Source organism: Podarcis liolepis (genome assembly GCF_965112155.1).
Source record: "Podarcis liolepis genome assembly, chromosome: 10".
In the NCBI taxonomy this organism is placed as follows: Eukaryota; Metazoa; Chordata; class Lepidosauria; order Squamata; family Lacertidae; genus Podarcis; species Podarcis liolepis.
This window is the reverse complement of record NC_139562.1, coordinates 22816520-22842946: the sequence shown is the minus strand read 5'-3', so window position 1 is coordinate 22842946 and position 26427 is coordinate 22816520. Positions and strand designations below refer to the sequence as shown.

Below are 26427 nucleotides of genomic sequence, written 5' to 3'. Positions count from 1 at the left end.
GTTGAGGAAGCCTGGTCTACACCTTGGAGACCTCCTTCTGAGGCTCCGCCAGATGACCTGGTCATGGAGCATCCTGAATTGCTTGTGCAAAGATGGCTCAATATCTGCTCCTTACTAAGCATCCTGATGTGTTTGCAGGTTGGCTATATGCCGTCTCATCATCATCCCACATTTTTATAGTGTTTCCCCATCACTTTCCTATCCACAAAAAGTTCATTTTTGTCCTAGCTCCAGTCCCAAAGCTTCTTACGTGTGAGTAAGTAAGCTTTTTTTCAAGGCTTACAATGGCCTAACTCAGGCTACAGGTACAGATCATCTTAAGGCAAAGCTGTAGAGTTCAAGAATGACATCAGGGTTCTGAGACCAGGACTAAAGCTATGGAGATGACTCAGATCTGGTTCCACCCATCCCACCAGAATTGGAAGCTGAGTCGTGGCAACACTCACTTGTGGGACTCCCCTTGAGTGTGGCGCACTTGGAGCTGCATGCTTCTGCAAGGGACCTGGGTCTGTTGCTGATGGTGGATCTGCAGCAGAGTGATGTCACTGGGAGCAGCCAGAAGACCCTGGCCAAGTGGCATATGCCCAGCCACAGAACTTCCTTCTTTTACTTTAGGAAAAGAGGAACATCTCATTCCTGGAATAAACATGGATTTCCAATTGCCAATATTGTCTCTGTCTCTCATGCAATTTCCTCCAGGTGTCCACGTTCAAGGAGACTCTCTGCTCGGCCCCACTTGTGTGCATTGATGGGAATGTGCCCGTGTCCACTATTCAGTATGTCTGTCAGATTGCCAGGGAACATCACCTAGCAGGTAAGAAGGGACACTCACAAAGCACAGCCTAAAATGCATTGTGTTAGCAGAGCACAGGAAGTGGCCTTATAGAGAGTCAGACCTTTTGTCTATCTACCTCAGTATTGTCCACACTGACTGGCAGTGCCTCTCGAGTTTCAAGCAGGGGCCTCTCTCAGCCCTGTGTGGCAACATTGTGGATATTACTGTCAGGAGCTTGGCCTACACTCGAGTAGGACCCTGGCAGAGACACATGCCCAACTGGCATCTTCTCTCCCTCCTGGTTAATCGTTTATTTACATATAAACACACACAGAGCACTGCAACATGGCTCCCTCTCTCTCTAGCATCAGACAGCAAAGAGAAAAAGAACAAAGGACAAGAGTCCCTCTTCACGGAACACAGTAACAGAAACATCCTGTCTCCGTCACTTCCCACTCTGTGGAGTCAAAACATATACCATCATGTGATAGACAAAAACCCCATGGCTGCAGTCATGGAGCAGGAATTCTAACAATTACCTGGGATCTTCTGCATGCAAAGCAGCTGCTCTATCACTAAGCTACGTCCCTTTCCACCTTCTCCTAGTAAGGGAATGTTCCCGGCATCATCTCACTCTGGCTTATTTTGCTGCTTATTTGCAAACTGCAGGAAAACAATTACGCTCAACGCCCTGTGTTCTGAGAGAGGGTGGCATATAAATAGAATCTTGATGACAATGATATATATATTTTCTTTGCATTTAGCTCTTGTACAGTAAATCAACATTTTAAGAATGCAATGTGATGAAATCTCAAGTGATTATGAACCATTGTATTTGAATAGTGACATCTGTAAATGTCAGTGGAGGCCTCATCCGGGCTTCCTTTTGTGCTGTGTTTCTAGGCACAGGTCTAGACTTTAAAGCTCTATGTCCAAGCTGGTTTTTTGTGTGTGTCCTGGTGCTTTTCTCAGCAGCCAACCAGATTTATAGCATTGGTACTGCCCTGGACATTTTAATAGAAAGACAATGTTTGTAAACTAGAGAGATGCATCATTGAATATATATGATTCACGTATGTCGGGTCAGATCGACTAACCCGATTTGATGCTCTTCTGAAGTGTGTTATGAGCCGACAGATGTGGACAAGGCTTCTAAGCCATTCCTTTCAGAAAGCTGGAGAGCCCTGGCCTGCATATCCCCCAATCTACGGGAACTAAGAGCAATCAACCGGACCCTGGGACATCCTGTTTCGGCAGGTGAGGCACTTTTGAGAGTGGAGGCCAGGAATCTTTTGTGTCCCGTCCCCCCCCACTCCATCAAAGCTAGGAATATACTGCATTTGCTTTATATACTGAGTCAGACTGTGGCCAAACTATCTTAGCATTGTTTGTCCAGGTTGGGAACCTGTGTGCTCTGGGCTACACCTGCCATCACCCCTGATCATTGGCCATGCTGGCTGGGGATGATGGGAATTGTAGTCCAGTAGTGCTGTGGGTTAAACCACAGAGCCTAGGACTTGCCGATCAGAAGGTCGGCGGTTCAAATCCCCGCAACGGGGTGAGCTCCCATTGCTCGGTCCCTGCTCCTGCCAACCTAGCAGTTTGAAAGCACGTCAAAGTGCAAGTAGATAAATAGGTACCGCTCCGGCGGGAAGGTAAACGGCATTTCCGTGCACTGCTCTGGTTCACCAGAAGTGGCTTAGTCATGCTGGCCACATGACCCGGAAGCTGTACGCCGGCTCCCTCAGCCAGTAAAGCAAGATGAGCGCCACAACCCCAGAGTCAGCCATGACTGGACCTAATGGTCAGGGGTCCCTTTGCCTTTAACACCTGGAGGGCCACAGGTTCCCCATTATTGATGTAGAACCATGCAGCCTTGCAAACACATCTGTCACTGGATCACCATCACCATTAGTCCCTTCCAGCTGACTTTTCCTACCATGACCCTACCTAGGAAAAAGGTTCCACACTTGTAGCCCAGAATGACAAGACAATGACGACAATTTTATGTATAAAAATACTTGTTTGCTGCCATTCCATAAAATATATCAAAGCGGTTTACAGCAAAACTCTGTGACACAATGGCTCAGCGCATCTGGCTGTTAACCAGGAGGTTGGTGATTCGAGCCCAGCCAGGGATAGCTGCAGGCAGGATTCCTGCATTTCAGGGGTTTGGACTAGATGACTCTAGGGGTCCCAACCCTATGGGTGGCATTGATGCTCTGTGACTAATTTTCCTCCACTCTTAAAGATATGCCATCTACATTGGAAGATGCTGTCAAAACCTCTCTGACCCTGGCCCGGCCCTTACTGGGAGAGTTGTACTTTGTAGTTGTGACACTTGGCCAACATGGCGTCCTGGTTTGCAGCCGGAACATGAATGGGAGGCTGTCTCTTCGCCCTGGAACTTTCAACAAGGTAGGAGCACAAGGCAGCAAACGTGAAGGGATAAAAACAGTGAAGATGGGAGGCGTGAGCTACAGGTAAAAGGTGCTTGGCAGGCAGGGAAATATAAAGAAAAGGGATGTCTGACACAAAATTCTACATCAAGTACCATTTCCCAGAGTTTCTTGGGAGGAAATCTTGACAGTTAAGCATTAAAAATCTAGGGATATTGTGGCAACTTAATCTGATGTGCAGCTTGCGGACTTAACATATAGAATAAGAGAACAAGAAGAACATACGTTTAGAGAAGATTGGAAAATGTTTATTGAATATATGGGGGGAATTGTTTACACTTGAAAACGTTGGCAGCATTAAGATAAATTCAGCAGTGTAAATAAGTTTTGATGTGATGTAATAATGGAGTACTGAATGGTTTAGTTTATGTAAAATATGCTGGGATTTATGATCGGCAAAATGAACCATGGCAAGAGAAGAAGGGAAGTCACTGGTATTTTAAGAATGATTAAATGAGTATTCTAAATTGTAACACAGATAGATATAAAATTTAATAAGAAATCTATCTATCTATCTATCTATCTATCTATCTATCTATCTATCTATCTATAATGTCAATGTAGGCTGGGATACGGAATTCAAATATTGCAGAAAAATGGAAGCTATTAAAAATGTTGTCCCATCCTTCACTTTGGTTTTTGAGTTTTCAGTAGATTGTGTAGGCAAAGGGAAGTTTTTATCTGTCTTTCATAACACTAGAACTCGTGGATGTCCCATGAAGCTGAATGTAGGAAAATTCAGGACGGATAAAAGAATGGACTTCTTCACACAGTGCATAGTTAAAACTATGGAGTTTGCTTCCAGACAAGGCAGTGATGGCCACCAACTTGGATGGCTTTAAGGGAGAATAAGACAAAGGCTATCACCGGCTACCATACCAGCCCACTGCAATGCTGTGCCTCCACTGCTGGTCAGAGTATGCCTCTGAAGACCAGCTGCTGGGAGTCACAAGTTGGAAAGAGCGCTGCTGTACTTGGGTCCTGCTGTCAGGCATCCCACAGGCATCTTGCCTGGTTGCTGTGAGAACAGGATTCTGGATTAGAAGGACCACTGGTCTGATCTGGCAGGTCTCAACCTTTGCGAACATAACCTGAGATTTTCAGAGTAGTCAATATTGCTGTTATGGACCAGTTTCAGTCCAACAAAGCATTCATGAAGTAGAGCACATGTGTATACCCCTTAAAAAACAAATAAATCTAGAAATCCCACTGTTCAGCTATTTGGTGAAGGGAACTTTTCAATCTTATTTCAGTATTTTTCAGATCTGTTGTACTGACTCTACTGTCAGCTGCTGGTTTTATTCTGGACAAGATTTCATCTTTGTTTTATGGTTTTAATTGTTGACTTGCAAACCCCCGGCGAACTTTTGTTATTGTGTGGTACCCAGCAAAATGTATGTGTGTGTGTGGGGGGGGGGACTTAGCACATATTTGCAAATAGATTTCTGGATGTCCATTTGCAAGTATGGCATTTGAGAATGATTTTTTTTTGGGTTATCACTCCTAAAATAGAAATTAGCTTCACCTGTGGAGGTACTCCTGACCTGATCCCTGGAGTAATAACTGCTTACTAGTATGACACAACCCTTTATCAAGCAGAGCTTATTACCCGCTCTACTACTGTTACATTTCTATCTCATCTTTATTCCAAATAGCTCAAGGAAGTGTACATTTGTACCTTGGAAGTTGACCGGAATCCCTTGTGGAAATCTTTTTGACTTCCAAAATGTTCGGAAACCAAAGCGTGGCTTCTGATTGTCTGCAGGAGCTTCCTGCAGCCAGTCGGAAGCCGTGGAAGCCCCATCAGACATTTGGCTTCCAAAAATAGTTCACAAACCAGAACAGTCACTTCTGGGTTTGCGGTGTTCAGGAGCCAAAACATTCGAGAACTAAGCTGTTTGAAAACCAGGGTACAATTGAACTGAGTTCTCATCTCCATTTTACCATCAAAACCCTATGAGGTTGCAATAGGCTGAGCAACCGTGAATGGCCCAAGGCCAGCCAGTGAGCTTCGTGACCCAAGTGGGGATTTGAACCCTGGATTCTCATGTCCTGGTCCCACATGCTAACCTCTTCACCGCACTGGCTTCTCCTGAAATGAATGAGAGGTTCTCTTCTCATGCCAACTCCATGCGTAGTTCGGTTGGGTCTCTGGCTCCCCACATCTAGGGTCTTTTCTACCTCTAGCATTCACCTGACAGTGTATAAAAGGAGCTGGAAATTGTCTTACAGTTCACCAGGTTCAGAGTGTTTCCCCCATTCTCTCTCCTATCTCACCTTGCAGGCCACTGCTGCAGATGAGCTGTGTGCTGTTCACTACCCAGCGATCCCTGTCCCCGCGGAGGAGATAGTCAATGTCTCTGGAGCAGGTGACAGGTATGTTGCCAGCTGCCCAGAGAGGTTCCTGCGACAGCATCAGGCTCCTCCACCTTCCTCTCCTTGGCCCCTGCCCCCCTGGTTGCTGTGACAACATAACAGTGCCAGCATGTACGCGGCATTGCTAAGGAATCGCTAGTCCAAATATTTATCCGGAGGTGGTGAGAGAAACGGGAAGGTTTATTGTGAGCTGTCATTTTCCTGAGCCTTTATATGAAAGGGAGAGAAATGGAGGCAATTAAGTCTCAACAAGACATTGACATCTTTGCTCCACGTGCCTCCAGACGCCGCAATTGTAAAAAGCACCTGGAGCCTCTTAGTGGGGCAGCCGGGCTTTGCTGAAATGGGAGCCTTCAAGACCTTGACGTCTCAAAAGGTTCTCCATGAACTACTCATGGTGGTGCCAGCATGACAGTCATCCTCTGATGCCAGGGAAATGTGGGTCTGGGAGAGGGACAAGGGGTTTATACTGGGGTGCAGGATGAGAACACTAAAATAAAACCACCATAAACGGTGAAATTCAGTTGCTGAAGAGCTTAGTCTTTTTCCTTCGGTAAGCTGAGTTGTCCTCTTCTCTCTTCAGCTTAATGGCTGGAATCCTCGCTGGGCTGCTTGCTGGAGAAGACATGGATGATTGTGTCCGGATGGGCCTCTTGTCCGCCAGCTTCTCCCTCCGTTCTTATGAGCCAGTTTCGCCAGACATCAGTGCCACCAGCGTGAATGTGGCAAGGCTCAAGGCTCAGCAGTGGCCTGTGGCGAAGCGCTGGAAGTGGACTTAAGAGTCGGGCAGCCCCTTCTGCGCCCTGAAATGGGCAGATGCACCAACATCTCTCTCTCCTACCTGGGCCTGCTTTTGAACTGAATCAGGTGGGCTCTGTGATTGCATGAGGAGAAGAGGAAGGGAGGCTGGCTGGCTGGGTCTCTCCATCTTCCCTTTCTCCCTTCACCATTCTTTACTGCTAGGCCCAGTGCTTTTTTTCTAAAAAACCGTTTAAGGGTACTCTCATTCTGACTCAAGAAAATCACCATTTTATAGTTCAAATTGGGAAAAATAAAGTGGACAAAACTACAAAGATTCACAAAATGTTTAGGGGTATGCGTACCGCTGCATACCCCCAGGGGAAAAAAGCACTGGCTAGGCCCATGACCTAAAAATTTAAAAATTGGAAACCCTGCACCAAGAAAATTGAATTATGCAACCTGTCCCCCATGAATAACTATTGGAAATAAAAAAAAAAATTTAACAGATGGTGCAGTGTTAGTAGTAGATGCAAGAAGCTCATTTTGAAACTGAATGTAACAATTTTAATTTTACTTTAATTTAAATTTTACCTTCAAGCCAAAAGGCAGCATTTAGCCTGGTTACACATTCAAGACACTGCTACCTCTATCATGTTACGTGACTCTGATTTATGTATGTGGGAGGTGGGCTCAAATGTGTTTTAACTCATTTAAGCGGTGGCGGACTTTGGGCTCTCAAATTTCAGCAGCACCCTGTGTGACGCTAAAATCCCCCCCCCCCCCGTCTTTCATGCTCCAATTGGTGTGGAGACCCCTGTGATGCGGCACCCAGTGTGGCGGCCTAACCGGTTGCCCTCCAACTCTGTATTTTATCACAGATATGCAGCATCTTGTTTTGACCTATGACTCCCATCCGCCCTAGGCAGTGTGGCCATCAGTCAAGGATGGTGGGGGATGCAGTCCACAACATTTGGAACATACCACATTGGCCATCCTTGCCTTAGGCTGTTTTCTGCAAGTGATGGTTTGAACCCATTTCCTCAAAGGTGGGGTGTGCCAACCAAATTGCATTCCCGGACTAGGAGCTCTTGTGGTGTCACAGAGGCTGCTGGGAACAGCAGTGTGGCAAAAGGGACCCTAGTGTGGGCATTGCCCCAAGTTACATTCCATGGTGGTGACTCAAGAGAGCAATAGGCATGTAGTGTCTCTGCTCCAATGCTTGCAGGTGGGGGAAGGATTTGTTCAGCAGCACACAAGATGGCTCAAAGGAAATGTCAAAGGGCCGTTGTGGTTTTCCTCTCCAGGATACTGCGCCAGGCACAGTGGTAGGCTAAAACTCCAGGCCAGCCTCCTTCAGGGGGGGCTGAAACACTTCCTGCCACCAAGCTTAGATCAGAGCTCGGTTTAGGGTAGTGCCTGTGATCTGAAGATGCTTCACAACCAACATTCCTATCCAGTAGAACAAAATGAGTTGCAAATGCCAAGGAAGGGTGACAAACAGGACTGATCAATACATATAAAATAAGGCATTGAGTGGAAGAAAGTACCTTTAATCTGCAAGGTAAAGGTAAAAAAGGTAAGGGACCCCTGGACAGTTAAGTCCAGTCAAAGCCAACTATGGGGTGGTGGTGCTCATCTCGCTTTCAGGCCGAGGGAACCAGAGTTTGTCCACAGACAGCTTTAATCTGTGCACACAGGTGACAAACTTTTGCCCAGCCTAGGAAAGCTTTTTTTTTTTAAACCAGCACAGCTCACTCAGTACCTTGCAGCACCTGCTTAGCTAAAATAATAAAAATCAAATTGTTCCATGACCACAATGGGGAAAGGTGGCATTGAGCGGGAAGGACATGCTTGTGTTTTACAAAGGAGTTGGGTGTTGCTGCTGCGGGGTGGGGGCGTAAAGGAAAGAGGGAGGGAGGATTTTCCAAGCAGGAGGCGCGAGCTAGAATTTCAGTATCACAAAAAGGGGGGAAAGGGGGTGGGGTGGGGGTTAAGCTGGGAATCCAGATGCATAAAAGGGCTCCCACTCTTGACGCAGAGACATCACCCACATGCATGTGTGGCTGGTTTTAATCTCTCCGGAAGCTCCAAGGCAACAGCAGCCCTTTGCCCAGAGAGCTGGGAAAGAAAACCCAGGCAGGAAGAGAGGATGAGGGTTTCCGCAGTGGCTACCTTTGCGGTGCTTTCCGTTCAGTTTTGCACCCTGGCTCAAGTCCGTGGGAAATGGGCTGGGAAAGGGCTGGTGGACCCAGCTGGGGCTGGAGGAGCCAAGAAGCCTCTCCACGCGCCCCGTGAAGGAGACAGAGAGGCGGAAGCCCAAAGACTGCCTTCTGCCAGGTTGCGGAAGATGGAGGCAGGAGCTGGAGCAGGTGGCAGAGCCCACAGCAGAGCGGCAAGCAAACCCCAACCGGGACATGTCAAACAGAAGGCCAGCGGCAAGAAGCACGTTCCCCAACTGTCCCCTCCGAGAAGTATGAGCCCAGGACTTCAGAACTACTTGAAAGGACATGGGAAATTTAACACGGATACGGTGAGTAAAAGCCCTCCTTATGGCAGTGGGGGCTAGGGCCCTCCAGATATTGCTGAACTATGACTCCCATTAGGACAAGCAAGCATGGTGGAAGGTCAGGGATGGTGGGCACTGTAGTCCAACAAGAGCTAGAGAGCCACACGTTCTCCAACCCTGCCTTAGAGGTACAGAGAAAGCAGCCTTGAACCAAATCAGAGCACTGGGTCCGTCTGACGGGAAGAGGTTTCCAGTTCTATCTTGAGATGCCAGGGACTGAACTTGAGGCCTTCTATATGCAGATAATAAATGACTATATTGTTGGTTTTTGCATTCTGCACCACCCAGAGGCTTTTGAACCATTAAGTGGTTCATAAAGACTTTTAAACAGACAGACATCTCCAGGATCAAAGACAGTCTGTGTCTAAATTTCTGGAAATCACAGGCAGGCAGTGTGCTGGTGCAATGTGAGAAGATAGTGCTGGATTGCAGCAGGCCAAGCTCTTCTTAATGCCTTTAGCACTGGTGCCTAAAGGGATTCTCTTTCCTGTCCTTCTCAGTATTCCTGTCCTGGGATTCAGTCAAAGGCCTGCAGAAAACCCTCAGACTGCGATGGCTGCCTGGGCCTCTATACCTGCAAGCTGCCGAGAGGGAAGTGCAACCTGAAAGCAGTTTCCCGTGAAACAGGTAATACATAAAACACAGCAGAAAGCCTAAGACGCAGGTGGAAGGGAAGGGCTGGCTTCTGTTGGACATACTGAAATAAATCTCCTTTGTGTGAAAGTTCCCAATAAAAGGTCAAGCTCTTATTGTGGAGCTAATTCTGTATCTGGGGCTGCACCACTTTCAGTGTTTCTGTGTGCAAGGGAAGTGTGTCATGTATTTTGAATCCTCCCTGTAAAAATAAAATAGAAAACTAAATAGCAGGGGGAAGGGTTCTAGCCAAACATTCTCCTCCTTAAAATGTTGCTTTCTATATGCGGAGGGGACGAGGGTGGCGATGTGGGTTAAACCACAGAGCCTAGGGCTTGCGGATCAGAAGGTTGGCGGTTCGAATCCCCGTGACAGGGTGAGCTCCCGTTGCTTGGTCCATACTCCTGCCAACCTAGCAGTTCGAAAGCACGTCAAAGTGCAAGTAGATAAATAGGTACCGCTCTGGCGGGAAGGTAAACAGTGTTTCTGTGTTTGCCAGAAGCAGCTTAGTCATGCTGGCCACATGACCCGGAAGCTGTACGCCGGCTCCCTTGGGCAATAAAGTGAGATGAGCCCTGCAACCCCAGAGTCGGTCACGACTGGACCTAATGGTCAGGGATCCCTTTACCTTTATATGCAGAGGGTACAGATGTTTTAAATATACAGAGGCGCATTTCATCATCTGAGCCTACCTGTGGTGATAAGAGTCTAGAAACTAGCTTATCAGTCACAGGAAGAGATGCGGCTCTCAAATGATGTTTTTTAAATAAGGACACCATGTGGCATCATCCACTGTTAGCCAGCAGCAGGCACTGCAGCCACAAAATAAGGAAACAACAGATTTAGGGTGTTCCCACCCACAATCTGCACATCTCCCTCCATGCCACACAAAGCTTTTAAACCGCAGCACTGACATTGTTGCTACAAGGTCTGGCATCGGGGCCCCATTGTACTAGAAATGAATGAAGTGGGAAATGACAAGGTAGCATTACTGAGCCATACTGAAAGGTAGTACTGGGGACAGGTATTGGAATGTAGGGCAGTAGAATCCTTGCAGGTTACTCCGTTACACTCAGCTACAAAACGGATTGTGCTGGCTACCTACTATGTAGATGTAACCTGAATGTTAAGGAGGCAAACTTTGGATCTGTCATTGCACTTAAAATCTCCACCAATATTCAAGTATTAAGCCAGTTGTGATTTCCTACTGAATTCATTCAGATACCTAACTTACCAAACTTCCTATGTGCTCTTTGATAACACAGGTCTAACCTTTCGGCTCATCTGTGTGTGCTTTTTTAAAAAAATTAAAAGGTAGTAGTACATTGATAAATGGATATTTTATTTAATGGATACCTCAGATAATCAATGTCTGCTTGTAGGAAGATATTGAGGTTGGTGTCTCATCAAGGAGAGTTCCCCTGATGATTTGTCTGTCTGCTCTCTCCCACAGGTGGTTTCTTCCAGAATATCCAGAACAGATAAAAGAAACTGAGTTCCTGTCAGACTTTTAAAAAAAGAGCTGCCAACAAACCCCAACAGGTGTTCATGCTTCTAAAGCTGTACAATTTGTGGGAGGGAGAGAGAGAATTAAAAAAAACCCTGATTTTATGTGGCATTCTGTTCAAACGTTGCAAGTTACGTTTGCCCACATTATCTAAACTGATACAATCTCTTAATAAAGAAGGACTTTCAGTTTATTTTGACTGTTTTGATTTCGGTTACCCCATCTGCACCTCCTGTGAGAAGGGACCTTCAGGGATCCCTGCTCAGCTTGAAGATGAATGAGCAAAGAGATAGAGCTTTTTTGTCTTCTCATTTCCGGGAGAAACCCAAGAACTATGGCTGCTGCTGGAGCAACTTGTCTCAGGGTCCAGGTCTACTCTGGCACAAGGGCACCAGTTGTGATCTTGCAGCTGGGCAGAAAACCTTGATATGTTCAAACTTTGGCAACAGGGTGCAGGATCCTAAGTTCAGGCTGCAACATGCAAGTCCCAGAGCCCAGGTGTAAAAGGAAAAGGCACAAGGTGTGCACGGACCTATGCAAGCTTTAAAAAAGTCCTGGGGAATGGACCCTGAGAAGACAAACGGCTTGCAAAACGTACAGGTTTCCCTACTGACATGGTGTGCCCCTAGGAAGGGACCATTGCTCACTGGTAAGAGTCACCTGAAAGCAGCCGGTCCCAGAGTCATTCCCTGGTATATCCACTTCAAAGGATTAAGTAGCAGGTAATAGGAGAGACCTTTTGCTGGCTGAGATGATGGAGAGCTTCTGCCAGTCACAGTAAACAGTACAGGGCTAGATGGGCAAGTAGTCTGAGCTGGCAGAAGGCAAACTCCCAACTTTCATTCTCAGCACTGACAACAGATAGAAGGGCTGGGGAAAACACGACCTTCCGTTTTGAATCCTCCGTGAGCAGGTTCCTTTTGATATAAAGTCGAGACGTGCTCTGAGGGAGACGTCAGGAAGCAAACTTCCGCCACATCTTATTTGTGTGAGAAACACAAGAATAAGGTGGGGTGGGGAGAAGGAGCCTTAAGTAAAAATGGAAGCTAACAAAAATGGAGCCTTTCGGTGAATTTTTGACGAAACCTCTGCCAACACAAAACAGCAGAGGTGGCTCCTCAAGCACCTTGAGTGAGATTTAAGGTCCCAACTTTTACTGTTGCAGGAAGCTGCTTTATATAAAGTTGGACCATTGGTCCATCTAGCTCAGTATGGTCTACATTGATTGGCAGCAGCTCTCCATGCAGGAGACATTCCTAGCCCTACCTGGAGATGCCAGAAATTGCCTCTGTGGGCAAAGGAACTGAGCTACAGGTGTGTGTCCCCCCCCCAATTGTTTGAATTCCCTCCCAGGGTACCATTACTATTTCCACGGCCAGTACTCTCCCCCATCCCCATTGTTAAGCACAGGTGTGACATAAGGTTCTGGCCTACTGATGAGTTTTCAGCATGACATCTTCCACCCAACAGAGTAACTGGAGGGGCCTCTTAACTGGGGCTGTCCATAAAAGTAGAAGACATAATGGAAAAGGTTCATTGCTCGGTGAGTGCATGAACAAATCACCACGGGTTTCAAATCATTGATGCAATTTTTGTGCCACCACAAATGCAGCACTTTTCAGCAGAGTGGTTTCACACACTCAGCAGTCACTAAGCCAGAGCTTTCCAAACTTTTCATACGGGTGTCACGCTTTTTAGAAAGCAACATTTCGCGACATGGTAATTCAGTTTTACTAGCAAAATGGAGGTTAAACTAACCTCTTTCAAGCCCCCCCCCCCCGGGAGGAGCAGAGGGAGCGTTCGCATGGCACACCTACACACTGCAGCTGACACACCAATGTGTCATGACACACAGTTTGGAAAGCTCTGCACTAAGCATTGGCAAGCTTAGAGAGACCAAGTGATGTGCAAGTCCCAAGATCCACATGAGAAAGCAACTGATTTACACTTTTTTGGCCACCAGGGGGCCTAAGACCCCATAACAACATCATCAATATTATTCTGATAACAGTTCCCAACGTTATCTCTTTGGACCAGCCCGGGCTGTTGTTGTTTATGGATGTTGTTGTTTATGGATATATGGATGTTGCAGAACATTGCCATTGATGCAATCATAGTGCATTAATGGCTTCATACTGAACTGTCTACACATCACTTATGATGCTTCCCCCACTGTTCCCACATTATTGCCACCTGGAGGGGCCACTTTTGCCGTACAAAGAAAACTGCAGAACATTTGCGATATGAAGAGTTGCATTTCAGCAGGCAACTATGGAACATGAGATCTGTGGCACTGCCCTGAGATCTGCAAAGAAAGGGCGGTATACATATTTAATAAATAATACAAATAACAAGCTCTGTCCTGAAACGTTTGCAGGGGCAAACTGAACTGAAAGCAGGATTGCGTAAAACAACTCCAAGTACCATCACGAGCCCAAATAGTTCTGAACGCGCCATGAAAAGGACACCTGGAGGCTCCCCCTTTCATGCAAAACTGTTTGGAGCGGAGAGAAACGAAAGAGGAAAAGAACAAAGTCAGGTCAAACCCACAAAACACTTACTTGTGAATGGTAAGAACGACTGGACACGTTTTCTTTAACATCACTCACTTTTAATTACATCGCATCAGCCTCTCAGCTTACTCCGAGAAAGGATGCCCACTAGGAGGGATGGCAAATCTTCCATCCCATAGTGGTTGCTGGAGTGGGTATCAAATTCTCAGCAGCTTCAGTGGTTCCCCTGCCTCACCTTCCCTCTAACTGCCTCCTGCTTCGCCCCCTTTTCACCATGTGGTCCCCGTCAGTATCTCAGAGTCCATCCAGCAACCTCCTTGCTGCCATTTGAGAGAGGAGCCCGGGGCAAGTGTCATTGGCTAATACTCTTCTTAACCTCAATATAAATAAAAAACAACATTTCAAAATGTTTAATAGCTAAGAAATAGGGAAAAAAACAAACCCCAAACCACTGTGAAATCTGCAAAGCGCCAATGGAGAGAGTCTTGAGAATGCTTTGTCCAGTGCATGTTCTTGGTAGAAGCTGAGAGTCCCCTCCCAGCAGCCTCTTCGTCTGTGTCCCCCTTAGCGCCATTCTAGGAGGCCAGAGGCCAGCTCTTCATCTAAGCACAGCTCCCGGACCCCCTGCTTCCTGGGTTGGGCTTTCCCCTCCTTGGGAGCAGGCAAAATGGGAATGGGGAAAAAATTGGTCCATTTTCCGTCTGCTGTGAAAGAAATCACTTCTCCCTGCAACAGTGGCACTCTAAGGTCTCACTTCTTGTGGAGAAATTTCATTCTGCTACCTGGAAGGGATTGATGGGTGGGAGGCAAGAAAGAAAGAAAGAAAGAAAGATATAGAAACCATGTGATTTTGGCACAATGGGATTGGATTAAAGTCCCCCCGTCTCCAGAAACAGATAACCAACCAGTGCACAACCTCACCACATTTTCCCACCTGCATTCTACACGGCCTAGTATTTATAAACAAGTACAATGCCCAGCTCCTCACTATACACACCATAAAGTTTGCAAAATGGCACGTTGCAAAGTTTACACAACATAGCCATGACATAAATCCCATCCAAAGACGGTTGATGACATTTATGGAGCCACAACGCAGATGGTAAAACATATGAAAAGTAGCAGCGTGCTTTGCTTACAAGTTAACTGCGTTTCCCCAGCAGCTGGGGATTTTGCTTTAAAAGCTCAATATTCCCAGCAATGGAAGCAATACCTGACACAAGAAGCTCTCAATTCCATAAACTGTTCCTTTATACCTGCAAAATGAGATTTTGCCAGGCACGGGAAGAGACCCTTTCAAGCCTTTGCAACACTGCCCTATGAGAAGAAGCAGCTCCCTCTTCTACAGAACTATAAAAGAGGCAATAGCCTTCAAACTGGAAGGATAGCCATCCCTGATTTACATCTACTAATACCTGTAAGCCCTCACCCCCAGTTAAAACATACCCAAAACGCATTTCCTCACGTTCATCCCCTGTTATCACTCCCATCCACAGTAAACCTGTCCTCACCCATCAGAAATTACATTTAGAATGCAGTGTCCTTGGGGTACGGACCTGCCCTATTTCTTTTATTACTGTGCATAACATAAATACAGCAGTGATGGGGCTTATATTGCAAATAAACCCACACACATTGTGATTTGACTTTAGGACACGCAATGGGATATAAAAGCACACTGCAACCCAAAGCAGCAGCCAGGATCTCTTACCTAACCCTTTCAGGAATTTATTGACTCCACTCTGCTCTCCACTGGGAAGGGTTTCTAGGTACTCTTGGGCACGTACCTCAAACAAACCTACAAAGGGGTGGAAAACAGAATGCCGAAAGAAAGAAAAACCTGGTGAGTTCCAGTTGCGGGTGCTGTGGGATGTAACATCACAAAAGCAGTTGAATACAACATTTCCTGTTTGCCCAGAGTGGACACACAGGGGAATGTTGCTCCAGCCAGGAGGACTTCCTGTCACACCTGGTCTGGAGCTTCTTCCCCCTGTGTGTGACCAGGTAGATGGGCGTGACCCTGGCAGACCCTATAAAGGGGCCAGTCATGCAGCCATCTTCCTCTTCTCCATCTAACTCTCTTTTGCTACTGCTCTTTTGCTGTGTGTGGGCTCTCAGCCAGCAGCACATGGGCTCATCCCTCACAAGAGGAGGAGCCCACACTTTTCTCTGTAACTAAAAGGTAAAGCCTGCCTTCAGGATCATACTGTGAACTGAATGTAAGTAAACCTTATCATTACTTTCTAAAAGAAGACTGCTGTGTCATTGTGGTTTTTAAAAGGGAACAAAAGGGGATTTACCAGGAACAATCCAATCTGGACAAGCCAGACTGGATTGCTTAACTCAAATGGTTCTAATGAATCTATCAAGTAGCTTTCTGCTATGCACAAGGGAATGTGCTCTGCTACTAGCGTGAGTGAGGAAGGATAATATTTAATCCATATATCCTCTCTGGTTCGAATCCCCGCGATGGGGTGAGCTCCCGTTGTTCGGTCCCAGCTCCTGCCAACCTAGCAGTTTGAAAGCACATCAAAGTGCAAGTAGATAAATAGGTACCACTCTGGCGGGAAGGTAAACAGCATTTCTGTGCACTGCTCTGGTTAAGCCAGAAGCGGCTTAGTCATGCTGGCCACATGACCCGAAAAAACTGTCTGCGGACAAACGTTGGCTCCCTCGGCCAGTAAAGTGAGATGAGCGCCACAACCCCAGAGTCGTCCACAACTGGACTTAACTGTCAGGGGTCCTTTACCTTTACACTATCCTCGGCATTCCCACAGATGCCACCTGAACAGCTCTTCACCGTCCTCCTGCTCTCTCACCTTTAGCACCCTGTTTCCGCAACTCTCGCTCCTGAATGAAGCCTCCAAACATTTGCGTCTCCATGAAGACCTCCAAGAAACGCCGGAGGCTCTTGGAAGAGACCGACTTCCGGAAGGCCTCCCTCTGCAGGGTCCTCTCTTCCCTCTCGGAGGGAGTCAGGAAGAGGGAGTAGTGCCCCACAATCTCCACAAAGAAGCGGACGAACGCTTCCGACACCACTTCGTTCAAGGGGCTGGACTCTGGATGGGGGAGGCATAAGGAGCAGGGAAAACATTGGTTAGCACGAGACCTGGCCTTAACCTGCTCTCTTCCAGTCCCGTCCTTTGAACTCGCTGGGGTGTAGATTTGGGATGGGAGGACCGTAGCTCAGTAGCAGAACACCTGCTCTGCACACAGGAAGTCCCAAGTTCAATTCCTGGCATCTCCAGGAAGGTTTGGGAAAGGCTTCAGCCTGGAACCCTGCAAAGTTGCAGCCAGTGTTGTGGACACAGACACTTGGAAGCTGCCGTATTTAGAGCCAGACCATTGTTCCATCTAGATTAGTACTGTCCACCCCAACTGGCAGCAGCTCTTGGGGATTCTGGACAGGTTCTCTCCCAGCCCTACCTAGAGTCGCTGGGGATTGAACCTAGGGCAGGTGCTCTCCCAGAGCTGTGGATCTTCTCCAACACCAAGCCGGGTAAACAAAGGTGACTTGACATAAGGAAGGTTTCATACACAGGTCCAGCCACACGGTTAAGCCCATCCTTGTGGCATCTCCACACCCATAGCAGAGGGGCTATGAAGTGGACATCATGAAATATTTGGTATATTACAGTCATCTAATATAAAAAAGGATACCAGGCTCTGAACCATCCAGTCTCTCACAATGACAATAGAAATAAATAAATGTACAAATGAGGGACCTACCCAAGTGATGCTGACACCATACACTACACAAACACTATGCAGAATATAGAACAAAGGAAGGCTACCCTCCCATCTCTCTCCTCTCTCTTTACCCCCAACTGCATGATGTCTATGACGATCATGTCTCACACAGTATGTAAACGAACTGTGAAAATGACTATGAATGAAAAATGGAGATGCTACGTGTACTTTACCTTGTTTGTTTGTTTGTTTTGTAACACAAGAAAATCTTAAATAAAATATTTTCTTTTTAAAGGAGGATGCTGAGAGTTGGGAAAGGGCAACCCACGTGATGAAGCACCTTTGCTCCGAGGAAAGGCTAAAAATCTTTGACCTTTTTAATTTTTGGAAGGGGAATGACTAAGGGAGGACACGGTAGAGGTTTATAAAAGCTCGGTGCGATTTTTCCCAGCGAAAAATAAAATTACCTTGCTTGCCGTTGGGAGCGCCCTCTTCCTTGTCACTTGCCAGCTCGTTCCTTTGCTCCAGGATGTGTTCGAGCGCTGCTTGCAACTTCCGAGGTAAAATAGAGTCCTCATCTTCCATCTTAAAAAGAGAGAGGGCATGTTCTTAGGTATAGGGTGAGACCAAACTGCACACTCTGGGATAAAAGGGAAAGGGAAAGGGACCCCTGACTGTTAGGTCCAGTCACGGACGACTCTGGGGTTGCTGCGCTCTAATTGCTTTACTGGCTGAGGGAGCTAGTGTTTGTCCGCAGACAGTTTTTCCAGGTCATGTGGCCAGCATGACTAAGCCGCTTCTGGCGAAACCAGAGCAGCGCACGGAAACGCTGTTTATCTTCCCCCTGGAGTGGTACCTATTTATCTACTTGCACTTCGTGCTTTCAAACTGCTAGTCTGGCAGGATCTGGAACTGAGCAACGGGAGCTCACTCTGTTGTGGGGATTTGAACCTTCTGATTGGCAAGCCCAAGAGGCTCTGTGGTTTAACCCACAGCACCACCCGCGTCCCACACTCTGGTTTAAACACTCTAAAAGCAAGCTTGGCCAGCCGGTGACCCTCCAGATGTTATTAGACCTCAACTCCCAAGACAGCATGGCCAATAGTCAAGGTAGCACACCAGCACCTGAAGGGTTAAAGGCTAGACCCCTCTAAAGGACCCACTTTTAAACCCTTGCAAATGGTCATTGCACCTTGGAAGGCGACGGTGTGGCAGCTGCTTCAGAGGGCTGGAGCGGAAACTTTGCAATGGTGCCATCAAATCTGCCAAAGCCGAGCAGAGAACTAGCACACAGTACAGTCTTGGCATGGAGCAACGACTGAGGTGACCCTTTTGCGATGGTCATAATGTACACACCTGGTAGCCACAAATACTGGAAGGAGGAGAAGTCTGCTGGCACACAGGGAGACAACAGAAAGTGGAACCCAAAGGTGCAGATGTTGGGCCTTGCAAGAGACTGCCCTTGCACTCACTGCATTAACTATAGCTCATGGTCTGCATGCTGAGCAGATCTTGCTGCAGTGTGTCCTTGAAACAGAGACCTCATGCGTACAAAGTATGCCCTGCACCTCTGATGTACGTACTGCCCCTAAAGAATGATGTAGGCATGGATGTCCCAAAGCATTGGACTTAGGAAGCAAAAGTGTGTTTTGCCTGAATCCAAGGTGGGATGCCCACCATCTCCTTTCAGTTTTGCAGAGAGCTGGAGGTCTCCTCATCCACAGCATTCCCTCATCACAGTCACCTTTCCTGTATCTTCACTTTTGTACTAATACTGAAGCAGAACTTGAGAGAATGTCACCTCTGCGAACATACACTTATTTGTGAAAACCGGGGCAGGGAGAGAATCATTCGTGCATTTTTTTTTTGCTGCTTATGATATATCCACTTACCCTACTTTGACCCCTGGGTTAATAGGTCTGGCAAGTTTTAAAAGTTTCAAAAACCTGCAGAACCCTTTGACTAGAGGATGGAGGAAAGACGTGAAGAAACATATGCACAAACACCATGGAAAACAAAGCCTCTTGCAAATGATTTCCAGCTCTCTCAATGACCATTTGTCTTCAGGCTCCATTTACCATCACCCTCTTTCAGTTCTACTTTTCTAGAAAAAGAGGCGCTGGAACTCACCATGAGCGCCTCCCTTGTTCTCTTATAATGGCAATGGTGCCCGTCTCAGTGCCAGAACTGAGTTCCGGTGAGTTATGGCTGAAAAAAGTGCTGCTGAGCATCCAGCAAAGAAACAGAGCAGACTTCCTTGTTCTTATTATTTCCTGTTCCTCCCTCCCACAGATAGAACCAGTGTGGGGAACATTTGGCTCCCCACAAGTTGCACTCAGGCCAATGACCATGCTTGCTAGGGCTGATGGGAGCTGTAGTTTAGCAACATCTAGAGGGCCAAAGGTTCCTCACACCAGAGATTAAATGGACATGACTGGAAGCAAGTTGTTCTTACCTGCCTAAGAAACCGGTTATTCACAAGGTCAACCACAAGGACCTGCTTGGACAGAAATACACAGAAAGAAAAAGGGGAGAAGAACATTACTGGGAATGGTCATCAACCTCCTTGGGAAAATGGCGGCCTTGAATACAGCTTTTTTGAGGTGGGAGGGGGGAAAGGCCCTGCCTTATTTATCTGAAGTGTTTTTACTCTTCTCTTCGGCCCAGAAAGGCTCCCAAAGGCCCTGCCCTACCCCAATTCCACTGAGCCTCAAAGAGATATGAAAACCAGCCCAATCCCAGGGTGGTTTTTATGACTTTTACCACAAACCACAGAATGACAACTTTAAACATAGGGAAGCTGTTGCTCTCGAGTCTCTTACACACACTTTCCCCTCCTTTCCCTGACTGAGAAACCACACAAGTTATTCCACACAACAGGGAAGAAGCAATAATTGGGTGGGGAATCAGAGATAGGAGCATGCTCTTATCTAGCACTTAAAAAAAAAAGAGATATTCAATGCAAGTATGGTATCAGCAACTTATAGCCTGGAGGAGCACCCCTTGGACTTTAAAACAAAGATATTTTGGTGCTTGGAGGTAAAGAAACAACCCCAAATGCTAAGGATGAGACAATTAAGCCAAAATAGATTCAAGTGTTACTGGGTTTGTAGATTTCCTGGTCTTATTCTGGTGACTCTTCTTTGTGGATCTCATTGTAGGGCTGCCTTTGTATAGGTTAGAGGTATCACCCTGCCCATGTGGGGCTTGAACCCAGTACTGTGGCTGAAGTGCCCCACCCCAGACTCTTCCCACTGGCTGTTGGGGGCTGCTCCATCCAGCCCTTGCGTTTGCCATCACCAAAAGCCATGGGGATGGTGAAGGAGAATAGGGCCTCTTCTCTTCTGTCCCACACACCCAATCTCCACCTCAGATGCTCTCTACATCTAAGTTAGAGGTAATGAATTCTAGATATCATATCATCCCTAAGCCCACCTGCCCTGGATCATCTTCCATGCGGATGTACCATGGTTAAAACAGAAGCCACAGGGGCACTCTCAACGCCATGTGCTGTTCATAAGCAACTGCTGAGGAAGGATGCCAGCAAGTGTTTCACATCACAGCCAGTTGGCCCTTTCTCCAGCCTAGCAGCATCTGCCATGAATAAACCCCTGGCCCCAAAGCTTGTCCTCCTCACACACCCAAAACCTGTGTCCTGTGAGGACGGTGCTCTCTTGAACCCAGCACTCTTGTATCAAACAATATCCATCCTGCCACCCTCCCTTTCCCATACTCTGGCCTCACCTCTTCCACGGGCAGCTCCTTGAGGCGGGACAGCGAACTGGAGAGCAGGCCGATCAGAAAGGGGGTTGGCGAGCACACGATGTCAATCATCGAAGGGGGAAGCACAGGGATGTAGGTGTGCTGCCACGTGAAGGGGTAGAGAAGGGCCACCATGGCATGGCAGCATTTCGACAAGGTGCTAGGAGGAGGAAACAGATGCAAGGGTCAGTCTGAAACTCTCAGGGCCCCTTTGAGATAAGGGACATAAATTAATAGGTGGTAACTGAGAAGGCGGGGGGGGGGGAGGAGAGAGCTGGCCGCACACATTGACCAGGTTTTATCCTGGGACCATGCCAGGCTTTCCAAGAACCTAAGGTTAAAAGGAGAAATCAAATTAATAGTCCTCACGACTGCAAAGAGGCGAACTGGACCCTGTCCCTTGCAGATAATCGAAGTGCCTAGAGACAGTCAGTCAGGTTGTGTATCCACAGCAGTGACCAGAGAAGGAATGACTGTTGGGAGGAGCACAGAGAGAAGAAACGCCATGGTACATCTGCAACAGCACAACGGGACTCCTTCCTCTGCCCCAGCTGCAACAAAACATGTCGCTCCTGCATCAGTCTCTACAGCCACAGCTGGCGCTGAAACCTTCCAACAGTTTGACCTCAACCCTAAAGGTGCACTCCTACACTGTCTCCCGAAACAGATGGAAGCCAACCATCTAGTAGTTCAAGGTCAGGCAGGTACATAGGAGCGTTGTTGAGGTCATTCTTCTCCCCCCTACCGCCTCCATCCAAGTTTTTAGATCTGATGATTCCTCCTCCATCACCCACAGGTCTTTTCTCCCTTACTTCAGGAGGCATACAAATTTGCAAGAATATTTTTGGTAAACTGATATTTTTGTGAGTGTAAATTTACCTTGCATAGTTTCTTTTGAACTCAAGAGACTGCCCTTCTCTTTAGATTGTGCAGATTGCATCTGCAGCACAGTTTGCCACATGGAACGTCCCCAACCCTGTCAAAGATATAATGTGAGCTGCTTCCTTCAGTTTGAGTGGCCACAGTTTAGCCTGGAGCTCTCTCTCAAAAGTGTGTTGTGGGGCTCGCATAGTTCTTGCACATGCTTCCCTCCATACAGACACAGCCAGCGCAGGGACTCCTGGAGTCATGGGATTAATGGAGAGTCTCTCTTTCACACTGTGGTCTCTTAAATATGGGAAGGCGTGGAACAGTCCCAGAATTCCTCTTTTTTTCCTGCTAGCTAAGCAATCTGCTAGAAAAGCCAAGCATATACCTCTGCTGAGGTCATCTCTGCATGGGAAGATGGCACCAGAAAGGAACAAAAAGAGAGAGGAAACTAAGGAGCAGACATACTGCTCAGGGCATAGTCAGACAGCAGGCTCTTCTCAGCTACCCTCATGCCTTCATGAGTGTAAGGGTAAAGGTAAAGGGACCCCTGACCATTAGGTCCAGTCGTGGCCAACTCTGGGGTTGCAGCGCTCATCTCGTTTTATTGGCCGAGGGAGCGGGCATACAGCTTCCGGGTCATGTGGCCAGCATGACAAAGCCGCTTCTGGCGAACCAGAGCAGCGCACGGAAACGCCGTTTACCTTCCCGCTGGAGTGGTACCTATTTATCTACTTGCACTTTGACGTGCTTTCGAACTGCTAGGTTGGCAGGAGCAGGGACCGAGCAACGGGAGCTCACCCTGTCACGGGGATTAGAACCACCGACCTTCTGATCAGCAAGTCCTAGGCTCTGTGGTTTAACCCACAGCGCCACCCATGTGTTCATGAGTGAGGGACCTGATAATTCAATCGGTCCATTACCTGCACCTACATGAGGACTCTGCCACTCCCATCAAATGATAATCGCTAGTTCACATGGAAAAGCAGGATCAGCACAGGCATTACAGCAGTCGTGGTGTAAAACAGACTTGGGGGACTTGCGGCCCTCCAGTTATTATTGGACTACAACGCCCATCATCCCTGGTCATTGGCTGTGCTGGCTGGGCCAACTGGAGTCCAACAAAATTCTGGAGGACCACAGGTCCCCCGTCCCTTAAGATCAGCCTTTCTCAACCTTGGGTCCCCAGGTGTTCTTGAACTACAACTCCCAATAATTCCTAAGGCCATGCTGGCTAGGAATGATGGGAGTGGTAGTCCCAACAACATGTAGGAAGCAGGGTTGAGAAAGGCTGCCTTAGAGAGCAACAAACATGGAGGAGCTTGCTGTTTCATTCATTGGCTTGGAATGCCCAGGCATTTGGGAAGCTCAAGTCTGGAAGCAAGGATGCCACTGTGGTCCTATGAGCTAGAACAGGGGAGAGGAGCCACAGGCCTGGAGATCTGAAGCTCAAATGAAGGTAAAATGTGGTTCTCTAAGCCAGGGGGCCAGACTCATCTCCCCACACCCAGACCAAGTTCTACAGAATGACACCAGACATCCTTTTCAGAGTGCTATTTTGCCCAATGCTTTGAAAGAGGCCTCTGAAGAACTGACAGCCACCTGACTAGGCAAGACTGCAGGAGATGTGTGACCAATCTCCCCGTGGCTTAGGCGAAACTCAGCCATGTGGGCCGGTGTGGGCATGTGCCCACATGTGTGTGCTTTCCCTTTGGACTGCACTCCCCCTCCCTTTCAGGCTCTCTCACGCTTCTTGCCTTCCTACCAAGAGGGAGATGATACAGGATACCCATATCTGATCACACACCTACTGGCGGCTCCTAACAAACGATTGGGAAAAGGAAACGGGCGTTCATTGCCGGTTAAAATGTTGGGGAAAAGAGGTTTAACACTCGTGTCCTTAAAGACTCTTGTTGTTACAATCTCCCAGGGTGCCAGCCGATCTTTTTGTCTTGCAAGAAGATGTGGGATCCTTGCAGACTGGAAGGAGAGCATAAATTTCCTTGGCCAGGGCGTGGCATTTAGGGGTACTACAGATAGGAGATCTATCCGGGAAAAAGGAATATTTAACAAATCACGTAGGTACCCTTTAGCCATCATCAGGTTATTCCACCTAAGTCTGGGGGCGTCACGGGAAAAAATGGATAGACATATTTTATTAGGTTGAAAAATCAAGGATTGCTTATTCCTTTGGGGCAGTGGTAGCCTGCATCTTGAGCCCTTAAGGAGAGATTTCTGGTCAAGTTGTCTCTTTAAGGTACTCACAAGCTGCACAGGAGATTGATGCAAATTAGATAGCTCAGTTGAGGAAGGTAGATGAGCTAGAAAGGCCCGTGTAAGTTTATTCAATGACGAAGAAATCCCCTCCAATTTCTTGAAGATGAAGCTTAAAGTCCTGATTACCAGTTGTATTTGATCAGGTACTAATTCATGGGCAGTTTGCCCTAATGCTTCCCGTTTCAGTGACGGAGGTGTAATTAAGGTATCAGGGAGGAGGGTTTCCCTATGGCTTCCATCCCCCGCTGGATCAGCTAGCTTTTCCAACTCTCCTTGATCATGCAGAGGCCAAAAGCGGTTGTATGTTTCGACCGCAGAAACAATTACTTGCTCCGTTTTGCTGTTATTGTTAGTAGATGGTGGGGGAGATTCAAGCTTTGACTGCTTTGCTCTTGGAGGTGAACAACTTTTCTCATCAGATCTTGGTCGCTTGCCATGACCCATTTGTCGCTGACTCACTAACTACGAAGGTTCAAAGTAGAGGTAAACGGAGATAAAAGAGATAAAAGAGAACTTATCTTTATGGACGCAACTCCTCTGCTACTCCTCGTCCACTGCTCAACATAACCCAGTCTTCAAGGCGGCGTTACTAATCAGCAGCAGGCTTTCTCAGCAGGAGGTTTGAATATCCTTGTTGATACGTATATGGCCCTGACAGGCCAACCATAGAAGTGAAACGATTAAAAACTTCCAACAGAGGTAAAATAATTTAAAAGTCAAATAAAAACAGCTATAAAGACGGCTGTAAAAGGCTATAAAAGGCAATAAAAGGTTTGTAATCCGGAGGGTTCACGAAGGAGAAGTTGTTACAGCCGCCATCTTCTTTGGCTCAGGCTTGGAATGCCCAGGCATTTGGGAAGCTCAAGTCTGGAAGCAAGGATGCCACTGTGGTCCTATGAGCTAGAACAGGGGAGAGGAGCCACAGGCCTGGAGATCTGAAGCTCAAATGAAGGTAAAATGTGGTTCTCTAAGCCAGGGGGCCAGACTCATCTCCCCACACCCAGACCAAGTTCTACAGAATGACACCAGACATCCTTTTCAGAGTGCTATTTTGCCCAATGCTTTGAAAGAGGCCTCTGAAGAACTGACAGCCACCTGACTAGGCAAGACTGCAGGAGATGTGTGACCAATCTCCCCGTGGCTTAGGCGAAACTCAGCCATGTGGGCCGGTGTGGGCATGTGCCCACATGTGTGTGCTTTCCCTTTGGACTGCACTCCCCCTCCCTTTCAGGCTCTCTCACGCTTCTTGCCTTCCTACCAAGAGGGAGATGATACAGGATACCCATATCTGATCACACACCTACTGGCGGCTCCTAACAAACGATTGGGAAAAGGAGGGAAAATAAAATGATGTAAATGCATGTGTATGTGTGCATGCGTGGAATTTGGGCGAAGGACGATGTTGCTTTCCAATAACGAGAAACGGATGCGACTACAAATGCCTCACTGGCAGATTTTCAAGAAAGATTCTGCCACGGAGCCTTCACTTCTGCGGCATGAAGTAGAATCAAGCAACGCTGTTTTCACACGAAAACAAAAGCCAAGCAGCGCACACCACCCTCAGAGGCAGGTAAAGGCCACTGGTAACTCATCAGCTATGTAGGACTGCAAACTCCTCCAAGCATCTGGGGGAGGGCTGGTATGTTACTAAGCCATGCACATCACGTCATTGGGTTTTATGAGCCAAATCTTGAATGGGAGAGAGGGAGGGAGGGAGACCGTGCAGCCTGAAGGAATCATATGGCCAGGAAACCACTCACAGCTGGCTTGAGTTAAGCACCATGAGGGAATATACACTGAGCGAGAGGAGAAGGGGAAGTGTGTGTGTGTGTGTGTGTGTAAAAATACCCCAGGCCTGGCAACAGCTTCTGCAGTTTTACAAGGGAAATGGAAAGGATGCTTGCTGAGTATGAACTTACTTTTAAAAAACCAAAACAGGACTGTTTATATTTAGTACACATGCTGAGTTGCAAGAAATTCCGGCTTCCCAGGAACCTTTCGAGTTCTCTTGCTTTTGTTTTTTAAAGAAGGTTTCTAGTCCTCATGGCTGAAAATTAAATTGTTGAGAAGACAAGGCAGGCACTCCAGGGTTTTGTAATCACACTGGCATAATTTGGGTACTCCACACATAGGGAAACAAACTTGTGCCCAATTGGCAGCAGTAAGGTAATGCTTGACCTGTCGCCCCTGAGCCTGGCTTCCCTAGGTGGGAAATCCTTTCCGGCCCCAAGGCCTGGATGAAGCAATAAATGCATTTGTGT

At 47.4% G+C, this 26427-nt stretch overlaps 2 protein-coding genes across 10 annotated transcripts in view; one reads left to right on the top strand and one right to left on the bottom strand.

Moving 5' to 3' along the window:
- Positions 1-11250, top strand: part of LOC310687185 (uncharacterized protein) — a 34066-nt gene extending 22816 nt beyond the window's left edge. For 2 of the 3 annotated variants that reach the window (XM_083462006.1, XM_083462005.1), the window contains exons 17-22: positions 700-814; positions 1895-2032; positions 3027-3193; positions 5519-5610; positions 6194-9544; positions 11004-11250. In XM_083462006.1, coding sequence (XP_083318132.1) covers positions 700-814; positions 1895-2032; positions 3027-3193; positions 5519-5610; positions 6194-6389 — 708 coding nt within the window. In that variant the 3' untranslated portion in view covers positions 6390-9544; positions 11004-11250. The remainder of the gene's footprint in view (positions 1-699; positions 815-1894; positions 2033-3026; positions 3194-5518; positions 5611-6193; positions 9545-11003) is intronic. The other variant, XM_083462007.1, reaches the window with a different exon arrangement.
- A 2396-nt stretch (positions 11251-13646) lies between these two features.
- The window catches only part of DENND2A (DENN domain containing 2A), a 76221-nt gene continuing 63440 nt past the window's right edge, over positions 13647-26427 (bottom strand). For all 7 annotated transcript variants that reach the window (XM_083461908.1, XM_083461911.1, XM_083461907.1 and 4 more), the window contains exons 15-20: positions 21005-21182; positions 19716-19757; positions 17728-17845; positions 16390-16629; positions 15282-15368; positions 13647-14352 (exon numbers count right to left, since the gene is read on the bottom strand). In XM_083461908.1, coding sequence (XP_083318034.1) covers positions 14321-14352; positions 15282-15368; positions 16390-16629; positions 17728-17845; positions 19716-19757; positions 21005-21182 — 697 coding nt within the window. In that variant the 3' untranslated portion in view covers positions 13647-14320. The remainder of the gene's footprint in view (positions 14353-15281; positions 15369-16389; positions 16630-17727; positions 17846-19715; positions 19758-21004; positions 21183-26427) is intronic.